The sequence below is a fragment of the Bubalus bubalis genome, chromosome 12 (assembly GCF_019923935.1).
Source record: "Bubalus bubalis isolate 160015118507 breed Murrah chromosome 12, NDDB_SH_1, whole genome shotgun sequence".
NCBI lineage: Eukaryota > Metazoa > Chordata > Mammalia > Artiodactyla > Bovidae > Bubalus > Bubalus bubalis.
The window spans coordinates 13,321,301-13,348,935 of NC_059168.1; the positions used below are offsets into that span (position 1 = coordinate 13,321,301).

Consider the following 27,635-nt stretch of genomic DNA (forward strand, 5'->3'; position numbering starts at 1 on the left):
ACAATTCCTAGTCTTTCAAAGAACTCTTGGTTGGGGTGGGGAGTGGGTGTGACTTTGACGGGCAGCACTGGGGTGGATCTCTGAGGTGGTCAACAGCTCTATATCGTATTTGTGGTGGTAGTTTCACGAATCTTACACAGATGATAAAGTGACATGGAACCACACACACACACACATACAATCAATGTCAATTTCCCAGTTTTGATACTAAACTGCAGTAATGGAAGATGGAACCATTGGGAGAAACTGGATGTAGGGTACATAGATTTCTGTGGACTATCTTTGCAACTCCCTGTAAGTCTACAATTACTGCAAAATTTAAAAGGTTAAACAAAAGTGTCTTATTTAACCAAGAAAAAAATTTTGAAGTACTTCAAGTTGGGGTGTTTGTGATGGGCAGGTCCTTTAAAGCATGTGGGATCCTGCCTGGGTTTACCTGTGATGCCCTCTCTCTGGCTTTCTGGATCCTCGTCTCATCTTTCATTGGTCACCCTCTCCAAGGACTTGACATTCCACCTCTAGAGTACACGTTTGAAAGAGAAGCTTGCAAAGGGCAACACTTACCAACAAAAGCATGGATGGTGCTACCATGGGAGTTGAAACACCTGGGTGGGAGCTTGAAGTGGGAGCAGGAGTCAGGTGGGCACCAGATTCCCCGGCTGTGAACAAGGCCCCAGCTCCTGCCTCTCCCGTCAGGGAGACCAGTAGCCTGACTACCTCCCCTGGAGGAGCAAGAGGGGATTGAGGCAGTGGCGTGCTGTGGGGACTCCATTTCCCTTCTTGTCATCGTTTTCCTTTTATTTCAGTGAGAGGCACACACACACACACTGCACTCACACACACACAAGCTGCGGGACCAACGCTGTCCACTGGAGAGTCTCTGAGCTGGGGGGGGGATGGGGCAGGGCGTGTGGCTGCCCCTTCTGTCTCTGGGCCCAGGAGGCAGGGGCGGTGCTGTGCTTGGGGACTCAGTGTCACGCAGGGGACGGAGACTTAAGCGCTGGCCTTCTTGCTACCGCCGCCGGGGCTGCCCACTCTCCGATCCAGCCGGCTATAGGGCTCGAAGGCCGAGGAGCCCAGTTCGTAGCCAGCAGGCAGGTCCAGGAGCGGGGCGGTGGAAAAGCAGAGCGCCGGCGGAGGGGGCGGCAGTGGGGGTGATGCCGAGGTCAGCGGGTTGAGGTGTGTGGAGGAGTTCCTGGGGTCACCCAAGGAGGTGCCCCTGTGGCCGGCAGGTAGGCCCGGTGGGCCGGGGGTCAGCGCCAGGAGGCTGGGGGCCCTGGGCACGGACAGCAGCCGGCCGTGCTCCAGCAGCCGCAGGATGTTGGAGGTGGCGAAGGCCTTGGACACCGAGGAGGATGCCCGCTTCTCCAGGTCTCTGCTCTGGTCTTTCTTCTGCTTGGTGCGGCGGTTCTGGAACCAGACCTTCACCTTGGGGCAGAGTGAGGTGAGGGGAGTCCGCGAGGGAGGGGGACAGGTGAGCAAAGTGGGGACAGGGAGTGGGGGGAGCAGGGGTGCAGTGAGAGAGGGAAGAAGAGCAGTCAGGTTGTCGTCAGGATCTGCCCGCCATCAGCCTGGCTAGGGAACAAGAGACCCTGGCCCCCAAAATCACGGGCACCCCTCCACAGCTAGCCACCCTGACCCCTGGATGGAGGGAGGGCACAGGTGAGGTTCGCCTCTTGGCCCACATGCCTTTCAGTCTTAGCCACCCCCACTTCCTCCTGTCTCACCTGCCCCCCACCCCTAGCCCACCTCTGAAGGGAGCTCCCTAGCCCATCTGGCCATCCCGGCAGCCCCTCCCACCCCATCACCTATAAGCACCTCTCAACATAACACCGAGTATAAGAGGACATGTCAGGATGGTGAGGGACACTTCCAGTGGCCACACTCCCCAAACTGAGGACAGAGCAGTGCCAAGTACCCCACATCCTAAATGGAGCCACCAAAGAGCAGAGACCTTTCTCAAGGCTAATGAGAGGAGGAGAACTTGCCCTCTGCCAGCACCAGGCGCCTGGCACGTAGCACTCCAACCCCCTCCTCATCTGCAGAAGGAAAGGAAGGCTGGGGGGCAGGCGAGCTCAGTGGTCAGTTCTGCGGGCCCCTCATGGTGATGGGATTTTCTCTCCTCTCTGGGGAAGGACAGGGTGCTCCCCCAAGGAGGCAGGTTGGGAGTCCTGAGGAGGAGGGACCGACAGTTGCTCCCCAGTTGGCAAGCCTGGGGAGCACCCAGATCCATGTCCCCAGGAGCAGAGAGGCTCCCTTGCTCCTGGCTGGGAGGTTCTGGAAGGCTGGCAGTTGGCTGGGCAATGTGCCAGCAGGGGACCATGGAATGGGGGGCTGGGAAGGAGAGGCATGGAGAGACCCGCTGGTGTCCTCCAGCCTGGGAGGACAGACGGGATGCTGCAACTTGAAGGATAGGTGGCGGGAGAGGAGCAGGGCCAGGAGGCTGGCCCGGCACAGGATTAGGGCAGAGCCGAGGCTGCTTGGGACGATGCCTACCAGGCCCCTGTGAGAGCAACCGACCCTCCAGCCAAGGCCTCTGGCCCTGAGGCTCCTCAGGCCTGAAGCTGCCACCCTCCCTGCCCTCCTGGCCCCGGTGGGGGAGGGGTAGCACACTCCCCTCTCCTTTCTAGAGGCTTTCTAGAGGGCTCTTCCCCTGCACGTCCCTCCAGCAGTGCGTCATGCCTGCTCTGAGTGGAGGAGGGTGGGGAGAAGAAAAGATCTGAAATACATATGAGTTGGGTGTTTTCAACAGGATCGGATTGCTTTTCGATAAACCAAAGTGACCAGGGAGCTAGGGGATCTACCTGAGGTTGATTCCTGCATTCACTCACTCACTCGCTCATGCATTCAGCAGATGTGGACTGAGCATCCAATCCCTGGGTTGGAAAGAGTCCCTGGAGGAGGGCATAGCAACCCACTCCAGTATTCTTGCCTGGAGAATTCCATGGACACAGAAGCCTGGTGGACTACGGTCCATGGGGTTGCAAAGAGTCGGACACGACTGAAGCTACTCAGCGCGCACAGCACATGTGCCAGGCACTGTTCTAGGCTGCAGGATCCTTGCTGTGTAGGGTGGGCAGGGTCGAGGGGGAGACAGATGATAAACAACAAATACAAGCAAACAGGTGTGGCTGTCGGTGGCAGTAAGTGCTTTGAGCAGCATCTCTCAAATGATTCGTGGTGCGGAGTCACTTTTTAATGTTTCCAATCTGTTGTGGACCAATACTTTCATAAAATACAATTAAAGTGAGTCATTAGAAAAACTGCTCTGTATATTTCTAAACACGTATGCTCCATTTCTGTATTAACTTGGTATGCACAGACAACAGCTGTGGATTGGCACTTTGGGCACTCGGATGGAGAGAAAGGGGGCACCATAAGGAGAGGAGAGGCGGGGAGGCAGTGTGTTATCAGTGGGGTGGCAAACATGGCCCCTCTAAAGACGTGACATTTGAAGCTGATATCAATGAAGGGCAGTCAAGGAAGTCGGACGCCTCGGCCAAGTCTGGCTGAAGGATGTGACTGTTGGTCATGCTGGAATTTGACTGCTCTAGGAAGAGGTCCTGCCAGATCCTTGGGGACGTGGCCCTGTGTGTCACTATAATCCTTTCCCCTGCTGGGAAGTCTTCTGGGTTCTCAGCCAGGCACCACCACCAGGGACCCTTGAGTTTCAGTTCTCATCTTTAAGATAAGGACAAAAATACCTGGGTTGTGGCAGAGATCAAACACGAAATCCCTGGGGCCCACACTCATGTGAGGTGTACTGCTCACCTTCCCTGTTCCTACCTCTGACCTGGAGAGGGGGGACAGACTCAGAGGCCATGGTTCCTTCCCTCTGGACCCTGAAGATGCAGCAGGAGAGAGATTGACCACTCCCCGCAAACACAGGTCAAGTAGGCATGAAGGGAGCGGCAGCAATGGGGCGCCACCCACCACGGGGAGCTTGGACAGGGGCTCCTGTCCTAACCTGTCCTGGGTGTAACAGGGAGGGGAGGGCCTGCCTAGAACAGCACCTGGTACGCAGCAGGCAGGCAGTGATATATTTGCCCAAAAGTATCCACCTGCCAATGCAAGAGACCTAGGAGACTCGGCTTTGAGGCCTGGTTGGGAAGATCCCCTGGAGGAGGAAGTGGCAACCTGCTCCAGTATTCTTGCCAGGAAAATCCCATGGGCAGAGGAACCTGGCGGGCTACAGTCCATGGGGGCACAAACAGTTGGAAATGGCTGAGTGACTGAGCACGCACACACATGCATGGGAGAACATGCTAAGAATTCCAGCCATGTAAACCTGGCAAGTTAATTAGTCTCTCTGAGTTCAACTTTCTGAAATGGGAATAATATTACTCATAAATTCATCTTTTTTTTTTTTTTTTTTTTTAGTGTTTTGACTGCGTCGTGTGGCCTATGGGAACTTAGTTCCCTGAGCAAGGATCAAACTCACGCCCCCTATACTGGAAGCCTGGAGTCTTAACAATTGGACCACCAGGGAAGTCCTGAAAGCTAACTTTTTATTAAAATTAGATGAATTAATGAATGTGCCTGCTTTACATTTTGAGCATGTAATTTAATTTCTGTGTGCCTCCATTTCCTTCTCTTTAATATAAAAATAATAAAGAGCCATTCTGTTGTACTAAAAAAAAAGTACACTTAGTTTTTGTCCCTGGTTCTTGGTCCAGAGCTTTTTGAGGTTCATAACCAGCCCTCTCTGAGCGCACCTGAGTTTATGCTAATGAGGTGACTCAGGGTGGACCCCTCGTTTTAGAATGGGGGTTGGTCACAGAAAGACAAGACCTGTAATCAGAGGGTTGGAACTTTCATTCCCTTCCCTCCAGAAAGCACAGTGAGGCTGGAGACTGGGTCGTAAAGACTCTTGAACAATGACGTTTCCTCCATGTACTCTCCCCTCTATACCTGGTTCTACACATCTCTTCTGTACGCCTATTTCTGAGTTGTATCCTTTATGATGGGGTTTTCCTGATGGCTCAGTGGGTAAAGAATCCACCTAGCCAATGCAGGAGATGCAAGAGATGTGGGTTCTTCCCATGGAGCAGGAAATGGCAATCCACTCTAGTACTCTTGCCTGAAAAATCCCAATGGACAGAAGAGCCTGTTGGGCTCCAGTCCAAAGTGGTCACAGAGAGTCGGAGATGACCTAGCACAGCATATATGCATGCATCCTTTGTAATAAATACATTTGTAGAAGTAAATAGAGTGTAAAGAGTTTTCCTGAGTTCTGTGAGTCATTCTAGCAATTTATCAAATCTAAGGAGAGGGTGTGGGAACCCGCTTTGTATAGCTGGTCATAACCTATAGCGTGGGTGTTACCTCCAGGAGTTAAAGTCAGACCTGAATTGAGTTGTATTGTCGGACACCCAGCTGGTATTGGAGAACTGACTGCTGTCGGCGTGGGAACATACCACATAGTGTCAGAAGTGGTGTCAGAAGAAAAACCTCACACCTGTTCTACGAGCTGGTGGTGAGGACTAAACGAGTTAGAACACATCGAGCACTTAGAACAATGCCTGGCACACAGGAAACTCTCAGTGTTAGTAATACTGTACATTGTCGGCCGAACTCGAGGACCAGGGGAAGAGGCAGGAGGCTGGTGAGGACAATCAGCTGGTTGAGGGTTCTTTGCGGGTCCACGGTGTGCCCACTTGTGTGCTGGGCTCCCCAGGGAGGCCTGAGGAGCAGATGTGCCCTTCAAATACATTCTTGTTTTGGGGAAATGAATACAGGTAGGTGCCCACCACACCACACCACACCACACACACACACACACACACACACACACCACACTTTACAGGTCAAGCCATGTGGAACAGGTCTTGCAGTGACGTAAAGAAGCCTGAGGAAGGCTTCCCGGAAGAGAAGGGACTTGGCTTTGACTTTAAAGAACAGATAAAGGTGGCTTGTACTGGCAGGGCAGGGAAGGATGAGGACTGAGGAGGAGTTGCTGGCCTGGGCATCTGAGGTGCCCTTGCGAAGAAAGTTTCAGAGGAGGATGTTGGGGGGTAAACTACATGAGGCAAAGGGAAATTAGGCCAAACAGGAGGAGGACCCCATGCCTACAACTCAGACCCTGGTCTGGGGGGTCTCCTGACTCCCTCTACGAGCTCTGTCTCGCCTGGCCACTGCAGGCCTCCTGGACAAAGCCTGGCTGTCCAGCCCAGCTGAGCTCAGCTGGAGGGAGGGCCCAGCCGCCCCAGGCCACCTGCTGGGCTGTTTGGGACTCTACAGGGGCGGCTTGCAAGACAGCAGCCCTCACAGCCGCAGTCCTGACCTCACTGCCGGGTGGGGTGGGGGTGCCAAGGCCAGGGCGGCAGCGGGCGGTGTGAGGAGAGCCTCCCCCATCCTCCCCAGACCCATCTGCTTCCTTCTCTCTTTCCTCTCCTCTTCCCTTCGTGTGCCCTGGTTTGGCCCTTTTGATACATTTATTGGTACTTCAAGCTCTTTACCTGTAGCTAGACTTAGAGTCTCTGAGTCTTTTTTTGACAAGCTCCAGCATGGTTGCCCAGTATACAGGCAGCATAAAGGGGCCAGATTGCTTGTCCTAATCCTAGTTCTGGAACTTATTCGTTGTATGACCTTGGGCATAATAACCTCTCCTGGGTAAAATGGGATATTCCTGGTTGCTACAATCACAGGGTTGTAGGGGTTAGCAAACTAACATAACTAACTTGGAACAGTGCCTTGGCACAATAAGTACTGGGGAAGTATTATTATTATTACTGCCACTTTTCTGTACCACCACACTGCACTGCACACCCTTACAGGATTTTAATTCCCAGACCAGGGATTGAACCCAGGTCACGGCAATGAAAGTGTGGAGTCCGAACCACTGACCCCCAGGGAACTTCCCACTACCACTATCATTATTATTTAGATCCATTACTTTGAATAATACCACTCCAATACTTTGGCCACCTGATGCAAAGAGTCGACTCACTGGAAAAGACCCTGATGCTGGGGAAGACTGAGGGCAGGAGAAGGGGGTGACAGAAGATGAGATGGTTAAAGAGCATCGCCGACTCGATGGACGTGAGTCTGAGCAAACTCTGGGAGGCAGCGGAGGACAGGGAAGCCTGGCATGCTGTAGCGCATGGGGTCACAAGGAGTCAGACACAACTGAGTGACTGAACAACCGCCACCACCAGTCTGAAATGCCTCCATTCACACAGACTAGGTGCTCAGTTTACAAAAGTCTTTCCTTTGGGTTGGGCAGACCACTGCTAAGTGCTAAGCCCTACCTGGGTGAAGGGGGAGTTCAGACCTTTTCTCTCCAACAGGAGATTCTAGGGCTCACTGGGATGAAGGGAGGATGGGAAAAGGCCCAGAATGTGGAAACAAGAGGTCCCCAACCCCCCTTTGTAATGCCTCATCTCTTTCCTGAACCTGTGCTCCCAGCAAGCCAGCCCTGCCCCATGCCTTTCTGCAGGCTCCCTCCTGCACCGGCAAACACCCCCTTAAGCCACTCCCTGCATCTTGAATGTCTCTCTCTCCTATCTCTCTGGCCTTTCCCTAAATTCCATCCAAAGGGCCTGATGGATCCAGAAGTGCCCCACTACCCTACCCCCACTGGCAAATGCCAACTTTCTCTGGTCAGCACTGTGTTTATTTGCTCTGGTTTACCAGTAACTTTAAACCTTTCCCTAATAGATGTCTGAACTCCAAAGCTGGGTTTCCGGGCAGCAGCCCATGGGCCTCATACCCCAGGGCGCTCCTGGACTGCCAGGGTAGCGGTGGAGCAAGCTGGCCCTGCCCTTTTACCTGGGTCTCGGAGAGGTTCAGCTGGCGGGCCAGCTCAGTGCGCTCACGGCCCACCACGTACTGGCAGCGCTGGAACTCCATCTCCAGGCGGTAGAGCTGCTCGGCCGTGAAGGATGTGCGGGTCCGTTTGGGCCGGTCCAGGTCCAGGCCCTTGGGCAGGACAATTTCTCGGATGGTTCCTTTGGCATCTGCAGGGGTCATGAAAGGAGGCAAATTAGTTCACTAGTTAAGGATGTAACCCACCAATGAACATCTTAATTAGAGGCTGTGTGGGACTTCCCTGGTGGTCCAGTGGTTAAGAATCTGCCTGCCAATGTAGGGGACACAGGTTTGATCCCTGGTTCACAAAGATTCCATATGCCTCAGAGCAACTAAGCCTGTGGGCCACAGCTACTGAAGCCTGGGCACCCTAGAGCTTGTGCCCACAGCACAAGAAGCCATCACAATGACAGCCTGAGCATTGCAACTAGAGAGCAGCCTCCTGCACATAGCAACGAAGACCCAGTGCAGCCAAAATACAACAAATAAATAAATTTAAAAAAAGGTAGCATGATCAGATGGGAAGCTCCTCCGTTCTGGGCCTGGCTGTGTGACCTCTGACAAGTTGCTTACCCTCTCTGGGGCTCGCCTCCTCAATCACCCAATGCAGTACGTTGTATCTAATGGGTATATGTATGTGAATGGGCCTCAGTACAAATGTCAGGTTTATTATCCAGCCTGGGCAGAAGGGACTCACTGTGTCTCAGCCAGGGTTCTCTTCCTCGGCAGAATAAGAAACAAATGTAAAGAGAAAATACCAAGTCCTCAAGAGCAGAGGAAAGGATGGTTTAGAATTGGATATGATCAATCAGATAAGGCTTACTGGAGGAGATGTCCAGAGCCAGGTCTTAAGCCCTGTGTGTGTGTGTGTGTGGTATGGATGGGTGCTCTCTCTATCCACGGACTCTCCTGGGGTCCCTGAAGAGGCTCGCTGTTGTGGGGTGGAGCTGTGATCCCCAGGAGGAGCCGAGGACCACTGCCACCACATCAAGCTGCTGGGGTGCCTTCCGGAGGGGGAATTTCTGCCACTCCCTGTGTGCTGAGTCCTGAACAGCAGGGCCACCATCCTGGTCCCTGGACCAATGTCATCCATGCATGGCATCTCCAATATTTTGAAGCCTATTTAAGAGAGGTTGAAAAACGTGCAGCTAACATTTGCCAGATAGTTCCACTTAAAGAAACTCAGCTAAAGCAAAATTTCCTGGAGGTTGGAGGGCGGATTATAAATATATATATATCAGTCTGAGTACAGGGGCAAAGATGATCCATGTTTGAATCACACACACTGATGGCTTCAAGTCTAGTTATTAGAAAAGTTTATGTCAAAAATTAGAGTATGGAAATATGCACCATCAAATTCCACGTGTGTGCTCATGTCCGACTCTTTGCGACCACGTGGACCAAAGCCCACCAGATTCCTCTGTCCATGGGATTCTCCAGGAAAGAACAACCGAGTTGGGTGTCATTTCCTACTCCAGGAGATCTTCCCAACCCAGGGATCCAACCCGCATCTCCTGTGTTTCCTGCCTTGGCAGGCGGATTTTTTTTTACCACTGTGCCACCTGGGATTTACCAAACCTCCCCCAACACATGCAGTTGATAATAATAAAGCTAAACTAACAGTAATTTGCCATTACGAAGGAAGATCAGGCACAGGTAACAGGGTTGTAGGAACTCCACCCCTCTCCAGAGGGCGTGCACAGTGAGAGTTTGCAATGTGGTCAGAAGCTTTAGCAGCCTTGGCCACTCATAGTAATAGCTGACGCCTCTGCAATGCATGCTCTGGGCCAGGCACCGTTTTAAGTGCTTAAAGCTTCCCCATGTCTCAGTGAAGTTGGAATTGTGATTATCCCCATTTTAGAGATGGGGAAATGGAGGTACACGTTCTAAGTATCTACCCAAGATCATACTGACAGTGTTTAAAAAACTCTAGAAACACCTTCATTTTACTTGATGAATACCCTCTTTTAGTAATTCTTAGTGATTCAATTAATAGGCTATAGTGAAGAGATAGGTTATAGACGTCATGGGTAGAAAATGGAATCTTCTCACTGGCTCATCATTGCCCTGGAAGATGTAGGAAAGGAATTGCATTTGGCAGGTGCTGTCAAGAGGCTCCTTGTGAGCCATAAGACTGCAGAACCTAGTTTTAGAATCCCTGTTCTAAAGGGTGAACCTGAGATCTCCCCCTCCAAGTCCTGTAGTATATTTTATGAGACTGGTTCTGCCTACCTCCTACTAGGGCCAGTTAATGTTCCCTCCTCCAGGATGTACTTTATTTATTTGGTTGCATTGGGTCTTAGCTGTGGTGTGCGGGATCTTAGTTCCCCGACCAGGGACTGAACCTGAGTCTCCTTCATTGCTGGGTGAATTTTTATGCACTGGATCACACAGGGCAGTCCCACTCTGGGGTGCACTTTGGCTCTTCATAGGCTCCTGGCTCAGCTCACAGGTCATACTCCCCATCTCAGAGGTTCAAACACCTTCGTGTTCTCAGTCAACCATCAGGGAGAAGGTGAGCCTGGGGATGCAGTCATGGCCCAGAGGCTGTCCTCCCCCAGCACTGGGCTGGCCTTTCCAGGGCACTGGGCAGGACACAGCACAGGGATGAGAGGCTTGCTCTCGGCGGGTTGGTAGAATCTGGCTTTTTGGGACAACTCAAGCTTCCCCCCTCCAATCCTTTCTACATTTCAAAATGGTGGGTTAATGTTTGTGACCCCATTGTGACTGGGTTCCCTTTGCTCAGGTTCTAGTGTTTCCAATTGTGAAATCAGGCTCAGAACTTTCCTCACAACACCCAATGAACCCATCTCCAAAGGCACTGATTTTTATTAAAAGTATCTTGGGGGGTGTGAAGAGGAGAAAGGGGTATGGATGTCATATATGGTGCTGGAAGCTTCACATCCTCTTCCGGGTGAGCCTCTTGGAGCCCACCTGAAGCCCTGAGCTTGCTCCTGACCAGTGATGTCAAACCATGCAGCCCTTCCCCTCCTTTCCTCCTTGTAGGGGAGCTAAAAGGGGCATTCCTGCCTCAGGGAGCAGCCGAGGGTATCCCTCCTCCACAGGGCCAGGACAGGCAGCAGCATGGAATAAGGACCTTAGACTTGTCCCCAGATATCCCCAAAGTGAAAGTCGCTCAGTTGTGTCCGACTCTTTGAGACCCCTTGGACTGTAGTCCGCCAGGCTCCTCTGTCCATGGAATTCTCCAGGCCACATACGGGAGTGGGTAGCAGTTTCCTTCTCCAGAGGATCTTCCTAACCCAGGGATCAAACCCAGGTCTCCCACATTGTGGACAGATTCTTTACCTTCTGAGCCACCAGGGAAGCCCAAAGGGCCGTACAAATGAGCACATGAAGAGAGGTTCAACACCACTCACCATCAGGAGAAAACAAATGAAAACCAGGAGAAAAATGATTAAAGGAGTGAAAATGAAAGAGTGAGAGTGCCAAAGGCTGGTGAGGATGCGAAGAAACTAGATGCCGCGTTCATCGCCACTGGGAATGGAACATGATGCAGCCACTCTGGAAACTGACTTTTAGGAAAGTTTCCTAAAAGGGTAAACCTATATTAACCATGGAACCCTGTAATCTCATTCCTGGGCATTTAATTCAGAGAGATGAAATGTTAGGTTCACATCAAACCTACAGGGGGATATTCACAGCAGCTTTATTTGTAAGAGCTCCCAAATGGCAACAATCCAGATGTTCCTCAATGGGTGAATGGATAAACAAACCGTGGTACAACAATGCCTATAGACAGACACAACAATTTGGATACATCTTCAATTAAATTACACTGAGTGAAAAAACCCAAGGCAGTGCTTCAGATTATGTACGGTATGATTCCATTCATATTACATTATCAAAATGACAAAGCTGTAGAGGTGGCTAACAGATGTGCTGCCAGGGTTAGGCAAGGGAGACTGTGACTACAAAGGATGATGTTTCTTGGTGGCGTCAAAACAGTTCTGCATCTTGACTGCCGTGGTGGTTATATGGATCTGTAAGTGTAATAAAACATCACAGTACTATATATAAAGAAAAAAGTGTATGCAAAAAATGGGTGAAATCTGAGGAAGGTCATGAACCTGGTTAATTATATTGAATTAATGTCAATTTCTGGATGTTGATAATGTATTATAGTCAAATAAGATGTCACCATTGTGAGAAGCTAGGTTGCAGATACATAGGGCTTTTCTACCATTTTTGCAACTTCTTGAGATTCTCTTACTATTTCAAAATAAGACATTAACAACAACAACAAAACATGCCCAGAGGTTAGAATGATGTTTCGTCACAGAAACTGACAAATCTGTTTGTGAAAAGAATACAATAGCAGCTCAAGTGCCTCTGCATTTCACTCATAGTTTGTAAGATGATTTAGAATGATACATAAATAAATCTTGGTCATTTCAAAAGTTATGCAGTTATTTTACTGTTTATTAGAACAAATTTAAATCTATGATTTTACATACTTAGCATGAAGCCAAAAGTAGACATTGCATTTGAAAATATAAAATATTCTTTCCAAAAACAGATTTGTCAGTTTCTGTGACAAAACATCATTCTAACCTCTTGGCATGTTTTGTTGTTGTTGTTTGCTAAAATATTAAATAAATAAATGAAACATGCATATAATAGAAATGGTAATGGTGGGATTCAAATTACTGAATATTGGGAAAAAATGAAATAAGGAGTATACAACTAGAGCCATGTGTACAGAGTGACAGTTTATGATAAAGGGAACGTTCTATATGTCTAGTCTCTCAATGCAGTTAAGTAGATTGAGGACCATAAATTATCCATTTGGAATAAAATTAGGTTAAATTCATGTCTCACACCATAAAAAACAATGTTTCAAATGGAAAAGAGAGCAAATTGTAGACTACAAAATGATGAAGGCATTACAAGAAAATATAAAAAGCAAATTTTTAATCCTAAGCTTGGGAAGAGTTTTCCAAGCAAGATGCAAACTTGGAATGTAAAGGAAAAACAAAGGATATTATTCAACTATATTAAATCTAAAGCCTTTATACGACAAAAGCATCAAAACCAAGATAAAATACAAAATACACAATTGAAAATCTTTTTTAAAAGGCAAAGAAATAAAATTCAGAATATATAAAATACAATTAAGAGTAATTATTTTTAAAAGGGCAATAGTCTAATAGAAAAAATGATCAAGTAATTTTTGTGAGCTATTCACAGAAAAGATATCCAAATGGCCAATAAATATGTGAAAAGATGAACACAGCTTCACAGTAATCAGGATAATGCAAGTCCAAGCAACAATGGATAATTTTTTATCTCCCGTAAGATCGGAGAGACATTAATAGAAGATTAATAAAGCAAAGATGCGCTGTTGGTGATTCTACACTCCCACTAACTGCTGGTAGGACCATAAATTGTCACAATCTTTCAAGGCTGCAATTGTCAAGTTTATAGAAGCACATAACTATTGCCCCAGAAATTTTATTTTAAGCATAGATTCATGTGCTCCAAGGTATACATCAGGATGTTTGCTGCAGCATTGTTCAAAATGTTGAAAATTTGAAAGCATCCTGAGTGTTCCCCGTAAGGGATACAATGAACAAATTATGATACATTCATGCCATTCATATTTTATAAAATACCATGTAGCTAAAAGAATGAGACAGTATCCATATAAACTGATATTAAGTGAAAGAAAGTAAGTAGTACTATCCCATTTCTGTAAATAAAACTATGTATATTCAACCACTCAACATAAATGTAAAAAATGTTAGTTGCTCAGTTGGTCTGACTCTGCAACCTCATGGACTGTAGGCTGCCAGGCTCCTCTGTCCGTGGGATTCTCCAGGTAAGAATACTGGAGTGGGTTGCCATTCCCTTCTCCAGGGATCTTCCTGACCCAGGGATTAAACCTGGGTCTCTTGCATTGCAGATAGATTATTTACTGTCTGAATCACCAGGAAAGCTGTAATAAATGCCTACTATGTGCCAAATAGTATTCTTGTGTTTGAGGATATAGAAATGAGCAAATTTGACAAGGTCCCTGTTCCTGTAGACCTTGTACTGGGGAGAGAGACAGATAATAAATTAAAAAATGAATATGTAGAGACTTCCCTGGTGGTCCGGTGGCTAAGAATCCTGCCTTCCTGTGCAGGGGATGTGGGTTGGACCCCTGGTCGGGGAACTAAGACCTCATGTGCCGTATAGCAACTAAGCCTGAGTACTGCAACTACAGAAGCCCACATACCCCAAGGAGGACCCAGTGCAGATAAACCAAACCAAAAAATCTAATACGTAACGTAATGATAAGTACTGTGAAGAAAATAAAACAACGGGATGTTTCCGACCTTCTCCAAATAGCTAACATCCAACAGTCAGTGTTTCTGTGCTTGCTGTTTTAGCTAGGACCAGCAGAGGAGACCGCTCATCAAAGTCAAGCTAATGGATAAACCAAGGATGCTGCTCGCCAGTATTTCCAGTTCTTTCCAAGCACACAGTAGGATTGCATTCATTTTCTGCCCTTTGAAATCAGATACGGCCACACGATTTGTTTTAGTCAAGAGGAAGGGATGCAGTCACTTTCAGGGAACATGTCAAAAGCCAGGTCTTGATTTCCCACCTCCCCTTCTCTCTACTGGGATGATCACAGAGGCAGAAGCCAAGCTGGAGCTTCATCAGCCTGGGTTTCTGAGTACCAAGACAAGCCCCTGACCACTTGTGATGGACTTATCAAGTGACTTAGAAATGTATTTCTTTGTTAAACCTCTGAGATTTGAGGTTGTCTGTGCAGCAAAATCTCGGAGAAGGCAATGGCACCCCACTCCAGTACTCTTGCTTGGAAAATCCCATGGATGGAGGAGCCTGGTAGGCTGCAGTCCATGGGGTCGCTAAGAGTCGGACACGACTGAGCGACTTCCCTTTCACTTTTCACTTTCATGCATTGGAGAAGGAAATGGCAACCCACTTATGTGTTCTTGCCTGGAGAATCCCAGGGACAGGGGAGCCTGGTGGGCTTCTGTCTATGGGGTCGCACAGAGTCGGACACGACTGAAGCGACTTAGCAGCAGCAGCAGCAGTGCAGCAAAATCTAGTCCCTCCTACTGACAGAGCCCTCTTCCCTGGATTGTTGCTTTCCTAGGTGGAGTTGTGTGTGTGTGTTGGGCGGGGCGGGGGGGGGTGCACCAGGAAGGAGGGACAGCTTAATTCCAGAGTCTCTAGGTGGGTAGGGTCTTGTTAGAGTGAAATGCATAAGTCTAAGCAGAATGAAGGCTGAGTTTTGCTGTCCTTCAGGTCTCCTCAAAGAGGGGTGAGCCTCAGGGGTACCAGGGAGAGTGAATTCCACCCAAAGATCCTTTGCCATGGGAGAGGTGGTGACTCCTGCCTGATTACAGATAGCGAATGCTCTTGACCTCCAGCACCAAAAATGACCCTCTCCTACTACCTCTCCCAGTAAACCCCCTCAAAGTCCTACCAGACTTCATCCAGGTAGCACCCAGGTAGTTCCTTTACATGATAAGCTGTTAACACACTGATTTTTAAATGTAAAAATATCCGTTCTGCCTTAATCTACAAATGAAATCTAATCACTATGAAAATTCCTTATAAAAAAACCTCATTCTCCAGTTTACTGGAAACATTGAAATGGAAGAAGAGTTGAGAAAAAACGTGCAAGAATAAGGAGAGAATTCTTGCGTTACTGTCACTGCCACATAGATTACAAATCTGCAGCAACTAAACTGGTGAAGCTGGCACGCGAGTTATGAAGCGAATCCACGCCTATATGAGGAACTGTGATTATCATCAAGATGAAATTTCAGATCAGCTGGAGGAAAGACGAGATTACTCAAGACCTGGCTTTTGGACAGTTAGTGCATCATCTGGAATAAAGTCATTTATCTCACACTGCATGCAAAAATATACACAAGATGGATTAAAACTTTAGATTTAATAAATAAATCTCTGAAAGTGGAATAAAAACACTGACGAGTTTTAAAAAATAAATAACAGATTTGAGTACCTAGAGAAAGAAACTGCGGCAGGATGAGAGACAGTTAAAACAAAAGTAACAGATTGGGAGAATATTAATAATACATGCAAAACAGCCTAATGTCTAGTTCACACACAGCCTTTATGGTCTAACGAATAAAGTCAAGCAGTCCAGTAGGAAACTGAACAAATTATATGAAAGGGTTACTAAGAGAAGAAGAAATCCTAGTGGCTAATAAATATGGAAAAATACGCTCAGAGGGACTTAGAGAAAATGAAAGTTAGAATAGAAAAGAGATAAATTTTTTTTCAGATACTTTATCAGACTGGGAAAATTGTACTGGCAAAGGTGAACGAAAATAGGTTTTCTCAAGCTCCATTGGTGAGAATACAGGTTAATAGAGGAAAAGTTTTTCTTGAAGGACAATTTCACAATGCCTAGCTAAATTTAAAAATGTATAGTTCTTTTGTTTCAGAAAATTTACAGAGGTTTCTGTGCCAGAGAAATATTATGTATTTCATAAAGAGCCACTGTTTGTAGCAGTTTGTAAGAAGGGGTGGGAGAGAGGAAAAGCTGAGTGTTTATCAATAGCAACGCTGCTGAGGAAGCCACAGTAGAGGCATGCCTTTGGCTGTTATGTAGGCATGAACAAGAGTGAGGTGCGTCTTCATATACTGACCTGAATGGGTGTCCATCATATACTGCTCCGTGAAAACACGTTCGTGTGTACAAGCCCAGTGTTACAAAGAACCAAAGGTAAAAGCGAACTGTGTGTGTGCGCATGTGCTTATACCTATACAGAATTACACCTGGCAGGATGGACACCTCTTTTCTGTTTACTCTGTGGAGTGGAAGCTGGTCAGGAAGCAAAGAGTTCCCCCATCTTACTTCATGTACTTCTTTATTATTTGGTTTTGCAAAGACTGTCACAGTCTCCGCAAACAGACTTTTTAGCAGTGTGCGAAAAATCCCACTTTCGTAATATACAACTTACATATTTATGTTTTCAATTACTAAAGTAAGTCTAGGAGGTTATATCTTGGGAGTGAAGTACCTTGGGTGGGGTAAATGAAGAGTTTTCAACTTTCACTTCATTTCAGCCTGAATTGGTTTTATAATTAAAAGAATATTTTATACTTCAGAAATAAAAAGACATGAGAACAAAAAATAAAAGACAAATTATAAACTCAAAAATTGTAACATACACTGAATTTTTGTAACAAAAAATTTAAGAGTATTCTAAATATATATAACATATGTAATATATGTAATATTGTTACCTTTGGTTGGAGAAGAACTTCCTAGTTGAGAACTAAAACATACAAGCCCAAAAAATTTGAGTCAAAAAAAAAAAAAAACCCAATTCACAGCAAGGTTAAAAAAAGAAAAAGAAGAAAAAAGAATGAAAAAGATCTGGGGATGTTTGCAACACATGTCACAGAAAAAGGGATCATTTTCTTTCTATATACTAAAATATGTGTATATTTGTATGTTTACATATGTTACATATATGTTATATATTTATGTAGTCTATAAATAGTTTACAACTATAAAAAACAATGAGTAAGTCAATAGAGAAATGGCTAAGCATATGAATGAAAAATTCACAGAAGAGGAAATAAACATGAAAAATAAGTATATGAAAATACACTTAACCTGACTAGTAATCAAAAACACCAATAAAACAAGATTTTTTTTCACTTAAAAAATTTTGCTCTAAAAGCCTAAGTACATCCTGGGTTGGGAGGATATGGGGGAGAAATGGTATGTTTATACACAATCTCCAGGAGTATAAATTAGTACATTTTGGTGTTTAGAAATATCAATCACAATTTTAAGTGTATATACTTGGATTTTAAAATTTCACTTCTAGGAACTTACCCTGTAATTATATGCATACCAGATATATGTGGAATGATGTTTATTATTTTAAAATTTTTATCATAAGAAATTTCAAACATACAGAATAAGAGAGAAAAGAGAAAAAAGAGACAGAGAGAAAGTATAATGAATTGTGATATGCCTATCCTCCAGCTTCAACAATTATAAACTCAGTAACAATCCTAGCTCTTCTATCTCCCTATAATCTTAAGCAAATCCCAGTCACCATATCCAGAAACATTTTTATCCAGAAAGATTTTTATAAATGTTTTTAATAAATCCTTTTATAAGTATCTTCAGAAAACAATCACAATACTACTGTCACAATTAGAAACATTAACAACCATTCCTTAATATAATAAAATGTCTCACTTGTTTTCATATTTTTCATATTGTCTCGTGAGACTTTTTAATAAATCTGTTCAAATTAGGATACAAAGCATTGAAGCATTGTTTGTAATTGTGAAAAAGTAGAACCATCCTAAATATCCATCACCAAGGGACTGGTTAAATAAATATTATTGTATCTGCATAATATAGTATTATGCAACTGTTAAAAAGAATAAGGCAGTTCTAGATTGAAAGGTATCTATTAAATGAAGAAAAGAAGTTTGCAAAAAAACCCTCACTCTTGCAATCTATAACTTATTTATGTTTTTCAATGTCTAGGGAAAGTTTGGGAGATTGCATCTTGGGAGTATAAGTGTATTATGTGGGGGAAATGAAGAACTTGCAACTTTTACATGATATAGCAAAATGGCACGGATTGATTTTGTAATTAGAAAGAGATTTTATAGTTCAGAAAACAAAAGACATCAGAAAAAAATTAAAGGACAATTTATAACCCCCCAAATTGCAACATATATTGAAAGCAATGAGCCACTGTCCACAATACAGAATTTCTACAAATCAATAAGAAAAGGAATATTTGAAAATTAAAATGGTCACATGAAATGAATTAATAGATAGCAGAAGAAGTGCAACTGGCCAATAAACATGAAAAGATGCTCAACTTCACTGATAATCAAAAAAAAAAAAAAATTAAAATGCCACCGAGGAACTTCTTAGCAAAGATGTGTAAGATATATAATCTCTAATATGGGGAGAGGACAAAGGTGGGGGTCTAAATTGCTAAACTTTTCTTCCCCTGAAAGAACAATTTAACATCTATCAAGATAAAAAGTGTGAACTGTGAAAGCAAGACTTGGGGATACAAGCACTTTCAGGCATTGCTAAGGGGAGTAGGTACCATCTTATTGAGGACCCTTGGGCATTATCTTGCAAATTACAAACACAGGCACTCTTTGACCCAGTAACCTATTTTCAGGAACTTCTCTGACAGGTAAGACCCACACATGTGGAAATGACCAAGGAACAAGCATATTTAATGTAGCATTATATATAATAATAGAAGATAAGAGAAAAGCTAAATGTCTACCATTAAGGCACAGGTGGTATAACATACATTCTGGTCTACCCAGTCTCTAGAAATGGAATACTATGCATTTGTAAAAAACTAACAGAAGTTCTTTATACCCTAAGATACATTGGTAAGTGAAATTAGCAAGGTGCAGGAAAATATATATAGATACCACCATATGCATAACAAGCAAAAGGAAAAAAAAATAATGTACTGGCTTACAGAAGCATAGACATGATTTGGAATAACATATTGGAAGGCAGTAAGTAATGGCTGCTTTTGAGCCCAGTAGGAATTGGAGGATGGGGAAGAAGGATGGGAAAGAGATTTCTCATGTGTACTTAAAACAACTTTTTGATGTTTGAATCAAATGAATCACTGTTTTAAAATTAAAGGAAACACATTTAAAATTTGTAGAGTGTAACTCTTTTTTTCCACATGAGTTTTCAATCAAGCTTTTAATGAAAAGATCATAAAATAACAATATCTCATCACTGTACATTAAGACTGCAGGCTCTGAATGGAGAGATCAGTGACCAGCTTTACTATGACACTGGAGGGCTGTCCACCTGCAGCTCTGACCTGAAGCAGCAATGCCACTTCTAGGAATTTATCTTTAGGAAACCCTCAAGGGCTCAAAACGTGGGGATTGGGAGTTCATTTCTCAAGCTCTCAAACTTTCCCCAGTAATTGAAAAAAATTAATATGTAAGTTATATATTACAAAAGTAAGATTTTCTGCAAATTGCTGTTTTTCATTTGATAAAATTTATTCAATAAATATCTTTCCATCTAGAAGTGCTTCATTATTTTTAACAACTGCATTATGCAGCTATAATTATGCAGCTATAATAAAATTTTATTTAACCAGTCCGTTGTTGGATATTTAGATTGGTTTTACTTTTTCACAATTACAAAGCTTCGATGTACCAGAGGAGAACAACAGGAACATCCTTCTAGAGGATACGAAAATCTGCTTTCCTCCTCCAAAGGAGTACTGAGCAGAAAAGGAACAGTGTGAAATGGCTGAGCGGAAAAGATGACCTGGGGGGGGGTTGAAATTTTTTTTTTTAATGGTAAGTTGCAAGACAGCTTATGTAATGTGTATATAAGAGGGGAGAAATCTACTGAAGCACACCTGAAACTAGGAATGGTGGCTATTTCCGGGAGGTTTCTACCGCCCCCACTTTTTTTAAACCTTGAGACCGTATTCCTTTTTTTTTTTTCTTAATTTTTTTTCCCATGTGGACCATTTTAAAAGTATGTTGAATTTGTTACAATAATATTTCTGTAAACGTTTTGGTTTGTTTTTTCGCAGGCCACCAGGCATGTGAGATCTTAGCTACTCCACCAGGGATGGAACCCGTATCCCCCCTGCATTAACCACTGGACCACCAGGGAAGTCACCATACTGCTTTTTGAATTTAAATGCTCTACCTGTTTTGTTCCCATCTATTTTGTGAGCGTGGTCTTACGTTCTTCGCTGGGTGTCTTCCACCCGTCTAGCCCTGGCTGCCAGCGCTCTGCGGTGGGCGGTGGGGCAAACAGAACATAACAAACCTAACTTTAATTACCCCGTTGTTTCAAGCTCCAACCAAGGAATTGGGGCCTGTGAATTGGGCGGGGAGAAGGGGTGCAGATTTACCTAGTTATTAGTATTTCCCTGGTTGGCTCTGCAGCGGAACCTCCCCCAAGCAGCTGCGGAGAACCGGGAGGCTCACTACCGCCCTCCGCGCCCTGCTCTTGCCCGGCCTCCTCGTCCAGACGCTGCCTGCCTCCAGACTGCCTCCGCGGCCCTGGGGATCCAAAGAACGAGTAAAAAGAACCACATTTGAGCTTTTTCGGGTTTTATATTTCCGTGGCCCCCGAAGTTGACGATTGCACAAAATTCCAAAAATAGGGCGCCGTCAACTTTCTATTTTCACAATTATTCTGTGCTCTGGCATCATCACCATTTCATGTAAGGAACGCCTTTGTAACGTCAAAGAATGAGGTCACTGCAGCCCAGACGTTCTTCCCCGGGAGGGGCGTTGCGGCCTCCTACGAGGTTGGTTTTGCTTCCTCTAATTCATTCGGCAGATATTTACTGAGTGCCTACTGTATGCACACGGAATCGTCTGGAGAGATCGCTAGGGTTTGGCGGGTGCGGTGTCTACGTCCTACGTGGTCCCTGCGCGGCGTCTAGGGGACCCGGCTCCAGTACCCTCCTTCCTTGAATTATTCGCCTGCGTGGCTCCCTCGCCACTCAGGCCGTGCCGCCACCCCGGCTGGCCAGGAACCTCGCATGTCCCCGCTTTCCAAATGGTCTCTCGGTTGGTTGTCAGCGCCAGCAGCCCTACCATGTTGGTCTGGCACGTAGTTGCTCAATCGCTCAGTCGTGTCCGACTCTCTGCGGCCCCGTGGACTGTGGCCCAGCAGGCTCCTCTGTCCCTGGGGTTTTTCAGATAAGAATACTGGAGTGGGGTGCCATTTCCTACTTCACTGGCACATAGTAGGCACTCGTTAATGTTTGTGGAATCAATCAACTAGCAAGCGAAGGGCAAGATGATGGGAAAACGTGGGTGAGTTGGGTCAGGGGATTGTACTGGGGTTGGGGGTGGCAGTAGCGTCTCACAGTCGCGCCCCCTCCCCGCCCCATCCTTGACCCGCCGCGCTCGCAGCCCTGGCTTTTCCAGGTTCGCCCACTCTTCGGCTTTGTAGGCCAGATTGCGTCCTGGCGCCGCCTCTTCACTGCCACCTTGGCATCCCTAGCTGAGACCCTCCAATCTCCCCCCTCCTGCAAGCGGACGGAGCGGGGCAAAACAGGCGCGCAGACCACCCGGGTCCCGGGGATCCTGGGTCGGCCCACTCGCCCCAGCGTCCTCTGTCAGAGGTTTTCACACTGGGGTACGCAACTCCGCGGGCTGAACTGCCGGGAACCCGCTACCCACTTTCCGAGGAGGGTCAGGCCGATCTTTAGTTTATACTAAGCAAACAGGAAATAAAGACAAAATTCATATGCTTCCTATACCGTGCTCCACCTCGCCGTCCATTTAAAATACAAATCAAAGAGCGAACTGAGAGGGAGCTTGGGTTGGTTACTTTGGCCCCAGACTTGAGTCGGGGTAATTGAGGAAATGGCGTCGAGCCAACGCGAGCCTTAGAAGCCCTGTCTCGCTACAGGGGGTGCGCAGTTTGTGCGGAGACTCAACGTATTTGGTGCGGCCGAACAAGTCCAGGGACGCATGCTGCAGCAGTCCGCTCCCTCCTCTCCAGATCCCAGTACCCACCCACTGTCCCAGCCTCCCTGCCCGGCTGGGTCACCCGGGGGCCACCGAGAAGCTCTGACCTTTCAGGCGCGCGCACGCGCGCTCGTGTGTCTGCTGCGCGCGGGATGCTGGCCACGGCTCCACAGGCACCCGAGTTCAAGAGACCACCCCGGGCGGCAGCACTAGCTGAGAACCCGAGGAGCCCCGGAAGGCCCTTCACAGATCCCAGAAAATGAAAGTGTGCCCGCAAGACACACCAACAAGACACCGCATTTGTCTGCAGGTCTGCTTCTGCATGTGTGTGTGTGTGTGTGTGTGTGTGTGTGTGTCTGGGGGTGGGGTGGGAGCATGAATATCAAGTAAAAAGTAAAGACCCAAAATGATAGGGTCCACAGACCGGCCTTGAGAATGTGGGTCCTTCCGCCAAAAACAAAGCAAAATGAAAAACATAACAAACATAAAACGAAAACAATCCTAGGAAAATAAAAAAGAAACCTAATACTCCCCACAAGCTCCCAAAATAAAACTAAAACCAAAACCCCCAAAGCACAATCTCCTGCGTGAATCATTTAAAGCTTTCAACCACTGCCTGGGAGGAATGGTCCCGGTTTTCTCTTAACAGACTTAGGTTGAGGCTCCAGTCCCAAGGTCTGGTGCCCAGAGGGCCCAGACACAGGAACTTGCAATCCAGAGGCTCCTTCCAATAAACACTCTGAGTCACCGACTCCATTGCCAAGACACCCCATCTGGGGGAGGGGGGTGGCAGGTGTGCCCTCGTGGAGCTGCCATGCCTTGGGTGGGGGGTGAGGACGCTTGGTCCAGGTCGAGTCATCCTGGGTCCAGGGACTGCTGTAAATCCAACTGGAAAGCAGGTGATTCTGGTCAACGCTGAGCCCAGACCTGGCTGCAGAAGGGGTTTGTCTGTTCCCTGGGTTGCTACTAGCTCAAGCCCCCAAAAGGCTTGGCCCCTTGCCCAGCATTTTCAAACATGTCCGCAGCGTCCACGGCTCTGCCTGATGTATGCCATTGTGCTATTTCCACCAATACATTTCTGCAGCGTGGGTCCAGTACTGCCCTCAATTCTCAGGGGGCTAGACGCCGCTAAATTCAATCACCCCTTGCACCAAACTCACACCCACAGAGGGAATTGTTCAGCCACAGCCAGAGGCCCTGGGCACATCCATCAGGATCCCAGGCAAAAACATTTCTGCTAGTGGGTATTGGTGCTGCAGGGGTGAGGAGGGTAGTCATTCACTCAGTCCGAGGATTCCCACAGCTTTCCTGTCTGCCTGTTACCAGAGCAGGGGTGCTGAGTCAGGCCCAGGGTGTCACAGGTCTCAAGGTGCAGTAGTGTACTGGGGGCACCTCTGAACTCTGCCTGACTCAGGCCTAGGTGGCAGTGCAGAGTTGAGGAGGCCTGACTGGGGTTTTGAGACTGGCAGATCAGAGGGACGCTTTGGGTGAGCTGGGACCAGCGCTAGGCATTGTTCATAACATCTGCTGGGTGGGTGAGGCTGGTGGACGGCCATTCCGGGATCTGTCCAGAAGCGTTGCTGAATTGACTCCGGGTCCATGTGAGAATCACCTAAGTGCGTCTGAGTGTGCAGATTTGAGCATGGATTGTGAGGTTTGGGAGTCTGGGGTGAGACGTGTCCCCGCTGTTTTGATTGCAGGGATCCCGGCTCAACCGAAAAGGCAGTACCACTCAGGCTGCAGCGAACTTGGAGCTGCAGCTCTCTTTCTACCTGCTTCCTCCCCATGGCTTGTCTTTTCCAAATGTTAATACAAAAAAAAAGGGTTTCCCACCCCTTTCCCTCACTAGTCAACGGGCTGTGCATGCAGAGGTATGGGGCTGAAGTGGCTTTAGGGCCCCTGTGGACGCCTAGCTGTGTCCTCAGTGGAGTGTCTGGTGTGCCTGTTGTGCACACCCCTGTTATCTCGGTGCCTTGCTTGTGCCCTTGTGTGGCATGAAGCGGCCTCCATTTTGAGGCAGGGGATGTAGCAGGTCGGCCTCCCTGGCTCCCTGACCCACATTTTGCAGAGGCAGGGAAACTTCGGTGATTGGTTGTGCGAGGGTTCCTCGAAGGGGATTGGGGAAGGCCGTACTGTGTGGTCTGCAAGGTGGCACTGGGCCACCTTTCGTCAGCCAGTCCTCGTCCCCTTGGCTGCTCACCTCTGAATGCTTTACACAGCCTTTGGGGCCAGGGGTTGCGGTGGGGGAGGCCTCTGAGGAACGAGGCCCACGGCCTGAAGCAGTTTTAGTCTCCTTGGAGTTCCCACCCCTCTCATTCCACAGAATATTTATGGAGATCCCGCTGCTTGTTTGGAGTTTTATAGACAAAATCTCTGACCCTGAGCACGGGCACTCAAGGGAAGAGCTATGCTTTCTTCGTACAGATGAGGAAACTGGGTCACAGAGAGGCAAAGAAACTAGTTCAAGTTCAAAGGGCTGTAAGACTTGTATTCCAAATCAGCTTCACGTAATTCCAGCACCAAGCCTTTCTCTTATTCCTCTGCATCTTGGGACTCCCTCAACAGGTCTGCTACTTTGGGGTGGAGCCCTCAAGGGAGCAAGGGCAGAGTGGGAAGGAGGCAGAAAAAAAAACTCAGAGAAAGAAGGGCTCTTTCTCAGAATCTTCACCCCGCCAGCAACTTAACAATGGGCATACTAACTGCCTACTCTCCCCCATTTTATGGTTTCCTCCACAGGTACTTTGGGAGGATAGATCCTCGGAGGTCAAGGGCAAAATGTACTGTCTGTTTAGAGCACACTGGAGGGACATTCAGCGAGGGAGCAGGGCACCCCGAACTTCCTTTCGCCAGTGCAGGGCCTTTCATCTGACAGAGCCTCCGCCCTGGGCCCAGTGGGGCCTGGAGTGACGCAGGTGACTCTGGCTAGGAGGGATTAGCGGTAAATGACGTCCCTGATATCTGAGGCCTGTAATAACCTCCTTGTCATTAAATGGAAAAGGACAGAGAGATTTATGTAGGCCCTGCATTTACCTTTTATTTCTTTTAAGAGAATAAGTACCTCCTCTGTGCTCTCTTTTCATTATGTTGTCTAAGTGTAACAGCGCTGCGGTATTGCCCACATGAATTTGGAAAACTACAGATAACAGTGTGCACTAGCTGCCCCGCATCCAGCAGGGGGTCCATGGATTGCTCCTGGAGTGGGTGGGCTCTTGGAGGGCATCATTTGTGATCCTACCTTCTATGACTCAACATCTGGGAGTTATCTGTCATCGCACGCAGACACAAAATCTATTCCATCTGCCTGGAGTTAGAGCAGAAGGGATGGTAGGTGGGCACAGAACCACAACTGTTCAGGCAGAAGGAAATGAAAAACCCACAGATGGAGTGTGAGGTGGTGCGTGTCCTTAACCTGGGAATGTGGGTTTAGGAAGCTGATTTTTCTGTTTCTGGAAGTCGTGCAGATTTCCTTAACGGAACTCCAAACTGGCTGCTAACGCCTTGTACACAGGACACCCCACAGTCTATGGAATGGATCTAATTTAATCCCAAGTGCCCAAGAGGGCCACACACCTGTTGGAATCCCTGTTGGTTGGGGACCACCTTCCCATGCTCTGTCCTTTGACCCCCAGAGCCTGACCCTGAACGGCACTGAGTGACTATACCTGGCCTGGAGCTTCCTGTGTTTCCTGAAGACCAGGGTCCCCAAGTCTGTGTCCAGGATGGCCACCAGGCAACTTCACACTGGGCTGCCTCCATGCTGTACCTTTAGCCCCCATTCCCAGAGTCACTCAGACTCAGCAGCTGTGGGGAAGCTGTGAGCGACCAGGCCAAGATGTTTCTGTCTGTGTGTGGGTAGCTCACACACAGCCCAGTCCAGATCAAACTCGGGGGTCCTAGTGCTGCTTTCCCTTCCCTAGGCGGTGGCCGAGGAAATCAGCTCCGGCTGATTTCTTTCTAGGCCTTCAAGCTCGAAAGAGAAGCGATCAAAAAGAAAGGGCAAGAAAAAGGCAGCGGGATTAACCGGGGGCAGCTGTTACCCTCGAGTGGCCTCTTTCCGCTGGGTTTCCCAGTCCGGGACTCTGGGACGGTGGGGGAAACAGACCTCGGGTTTCGCCGCGGCCTAGGGACAGGCTTAAGGCAAGACCTCGGAATCCCCTTTCTTCTCCTATCTCGCTGGGCGAGGCCCGGATCCGGCGAAAGGCGAGCTGGGCGAGAGGCTGGCTTTGGGGGCCGGGGAAGCCGCAGCCTCGCAGCGAGGAAGCCCGGAAGAGCCGGGCACTCGGATTCTTGCAGGAAGGGAAGGCGGGGAAGGCGAGCTCGGCGGAGGGAAATGGCCGGGAAAGAAGAGAGGAGGGCGAAGGGCGAGGGAGAATCGGTGAGACGCGAGAAGCCAGGCCATGAGAAGGCCGCGCCGAGAGCCGGCTGGGCCCAGGCGCCGCGAGGAAGTGGGAACCGCGAGAGCGAAGCCCCGGCGGGCGACGGTGGCGCACGCCGCCCTCTGCGTTCCGGTGCAGTCTCCCGGGAGCAGCCCATGCGCCTGCGAGGCCGGGACCGGGAAGCGGGGCTGGGAGGCGCCCGGCAGCTGAGCGGAGCCGGGCCTTCTCCTCCCGCGGTTCCGGGCGCTGGTCCCTCCTCGCCTTGACCCCGCGGAGCGCTCGTGACGCTTTTCGCCGCACCCGCCGCGAGGGTCGCGGGGCGGGGACTCGGCTCTCCGTATCCCGCACTCGCATCTCGGCCCCCGCCACGGTAACCCTCCCGGGTGAGACTGGAGAGCTGAGCATCTCAAGGCAGTGAAACGGGGATCTCTTCCTTACCGCTCGCCGCTTTGTCCCCTGCACTCAGCTCAATGTCCAGCACACAATGGACGCTCAAAATAATGTTTGCTGAATGAATGACTGGACGACGATCGTCTGAATGAATATAGGACTTGGGAGGTGGAGGCTGCAGGGAGCTCGGAGGCCCAGGTGAGGGAAGGGAGGGGAGTCCAGTGGGCCAGGGCTTCGAGCCGTCCCCTTACCTCGCACCAGGATGCGGCGGCAGTGGTCTGCCTCGCTGAGCCCCGGCTGCCCGTCGCTGTCGGCGCTGCTCTCCTTGGAGCCCGCAGGGCTGGAGTCGGAGGTCCCGGCAATCTCCCTGGGGCTGCGGCCGCCCGCAACAGCGCTCGAGTCTTCTGCTCCGCCGCCGTCCCCGCCGCGCCCGCTCTGCGACTCCCGGCGTGCGGGGCCGCGGTCGCGCTCGGTGCCCCCATCGCCCATGCCGGCCGCCACCGCCGCCTCCGCCACCGCCTGGCCAGCCTGGGCTGGCCAAGCCCGCGCCTCCCCGCCCCT

At 48.2% G+C, this 27,635-nt stretch overlaps 1 protein-coding gene across 1 annotated transcript; it reads right to left on the reverse strand.

Annotated features, from left to right (window-relative positions):
• Nucleotides 1-771: 771 nt before the first annotated feature.
• On the reverse strand, nt 772-27,635 carry VAX2 (ventral anterior homeobox 2). The gene is made up of 3 exons (XM_006066650.3): nt 27,326-27,635; nt 7,771-7,958; nt 772-1,428 (listed from the first exon to the last, which is right to left on the reverse strand). Exons 1-3 carry the CDS (start codon nt 27,561-27,563, stop codon nt 994-996), a joined length of 861 nt encoding a protein of 286 aa, XP_006066712.2. The 5' UTR covers nt 27,564-27,635; the 3' UTR covers nt 772-993.

Coding starts and splice junctions, on each gene's coding strand:
- VAX2 (XM_006066650.3), bottom strand. CDS start 27,563: ATGGGCGATGGGGGCACCGAGCGCGACCGCGGCCCCGCACGCCGGGAG. Junction 7,959..27,325: donor CCGCCGCATCCTGGTGCGAG/GTAAGGGGACGG, acceptor TGACCCCTGCAG/ATGCCAAAGGAACCATCCGA. Junction 1,429..7,770: donor TGAACCTCTCCGAGACCCAG/GTAAAAGGGCAG, acceptor CTCTGCCCCAAG/GTGAAGGTCTGGTTCCAGAA.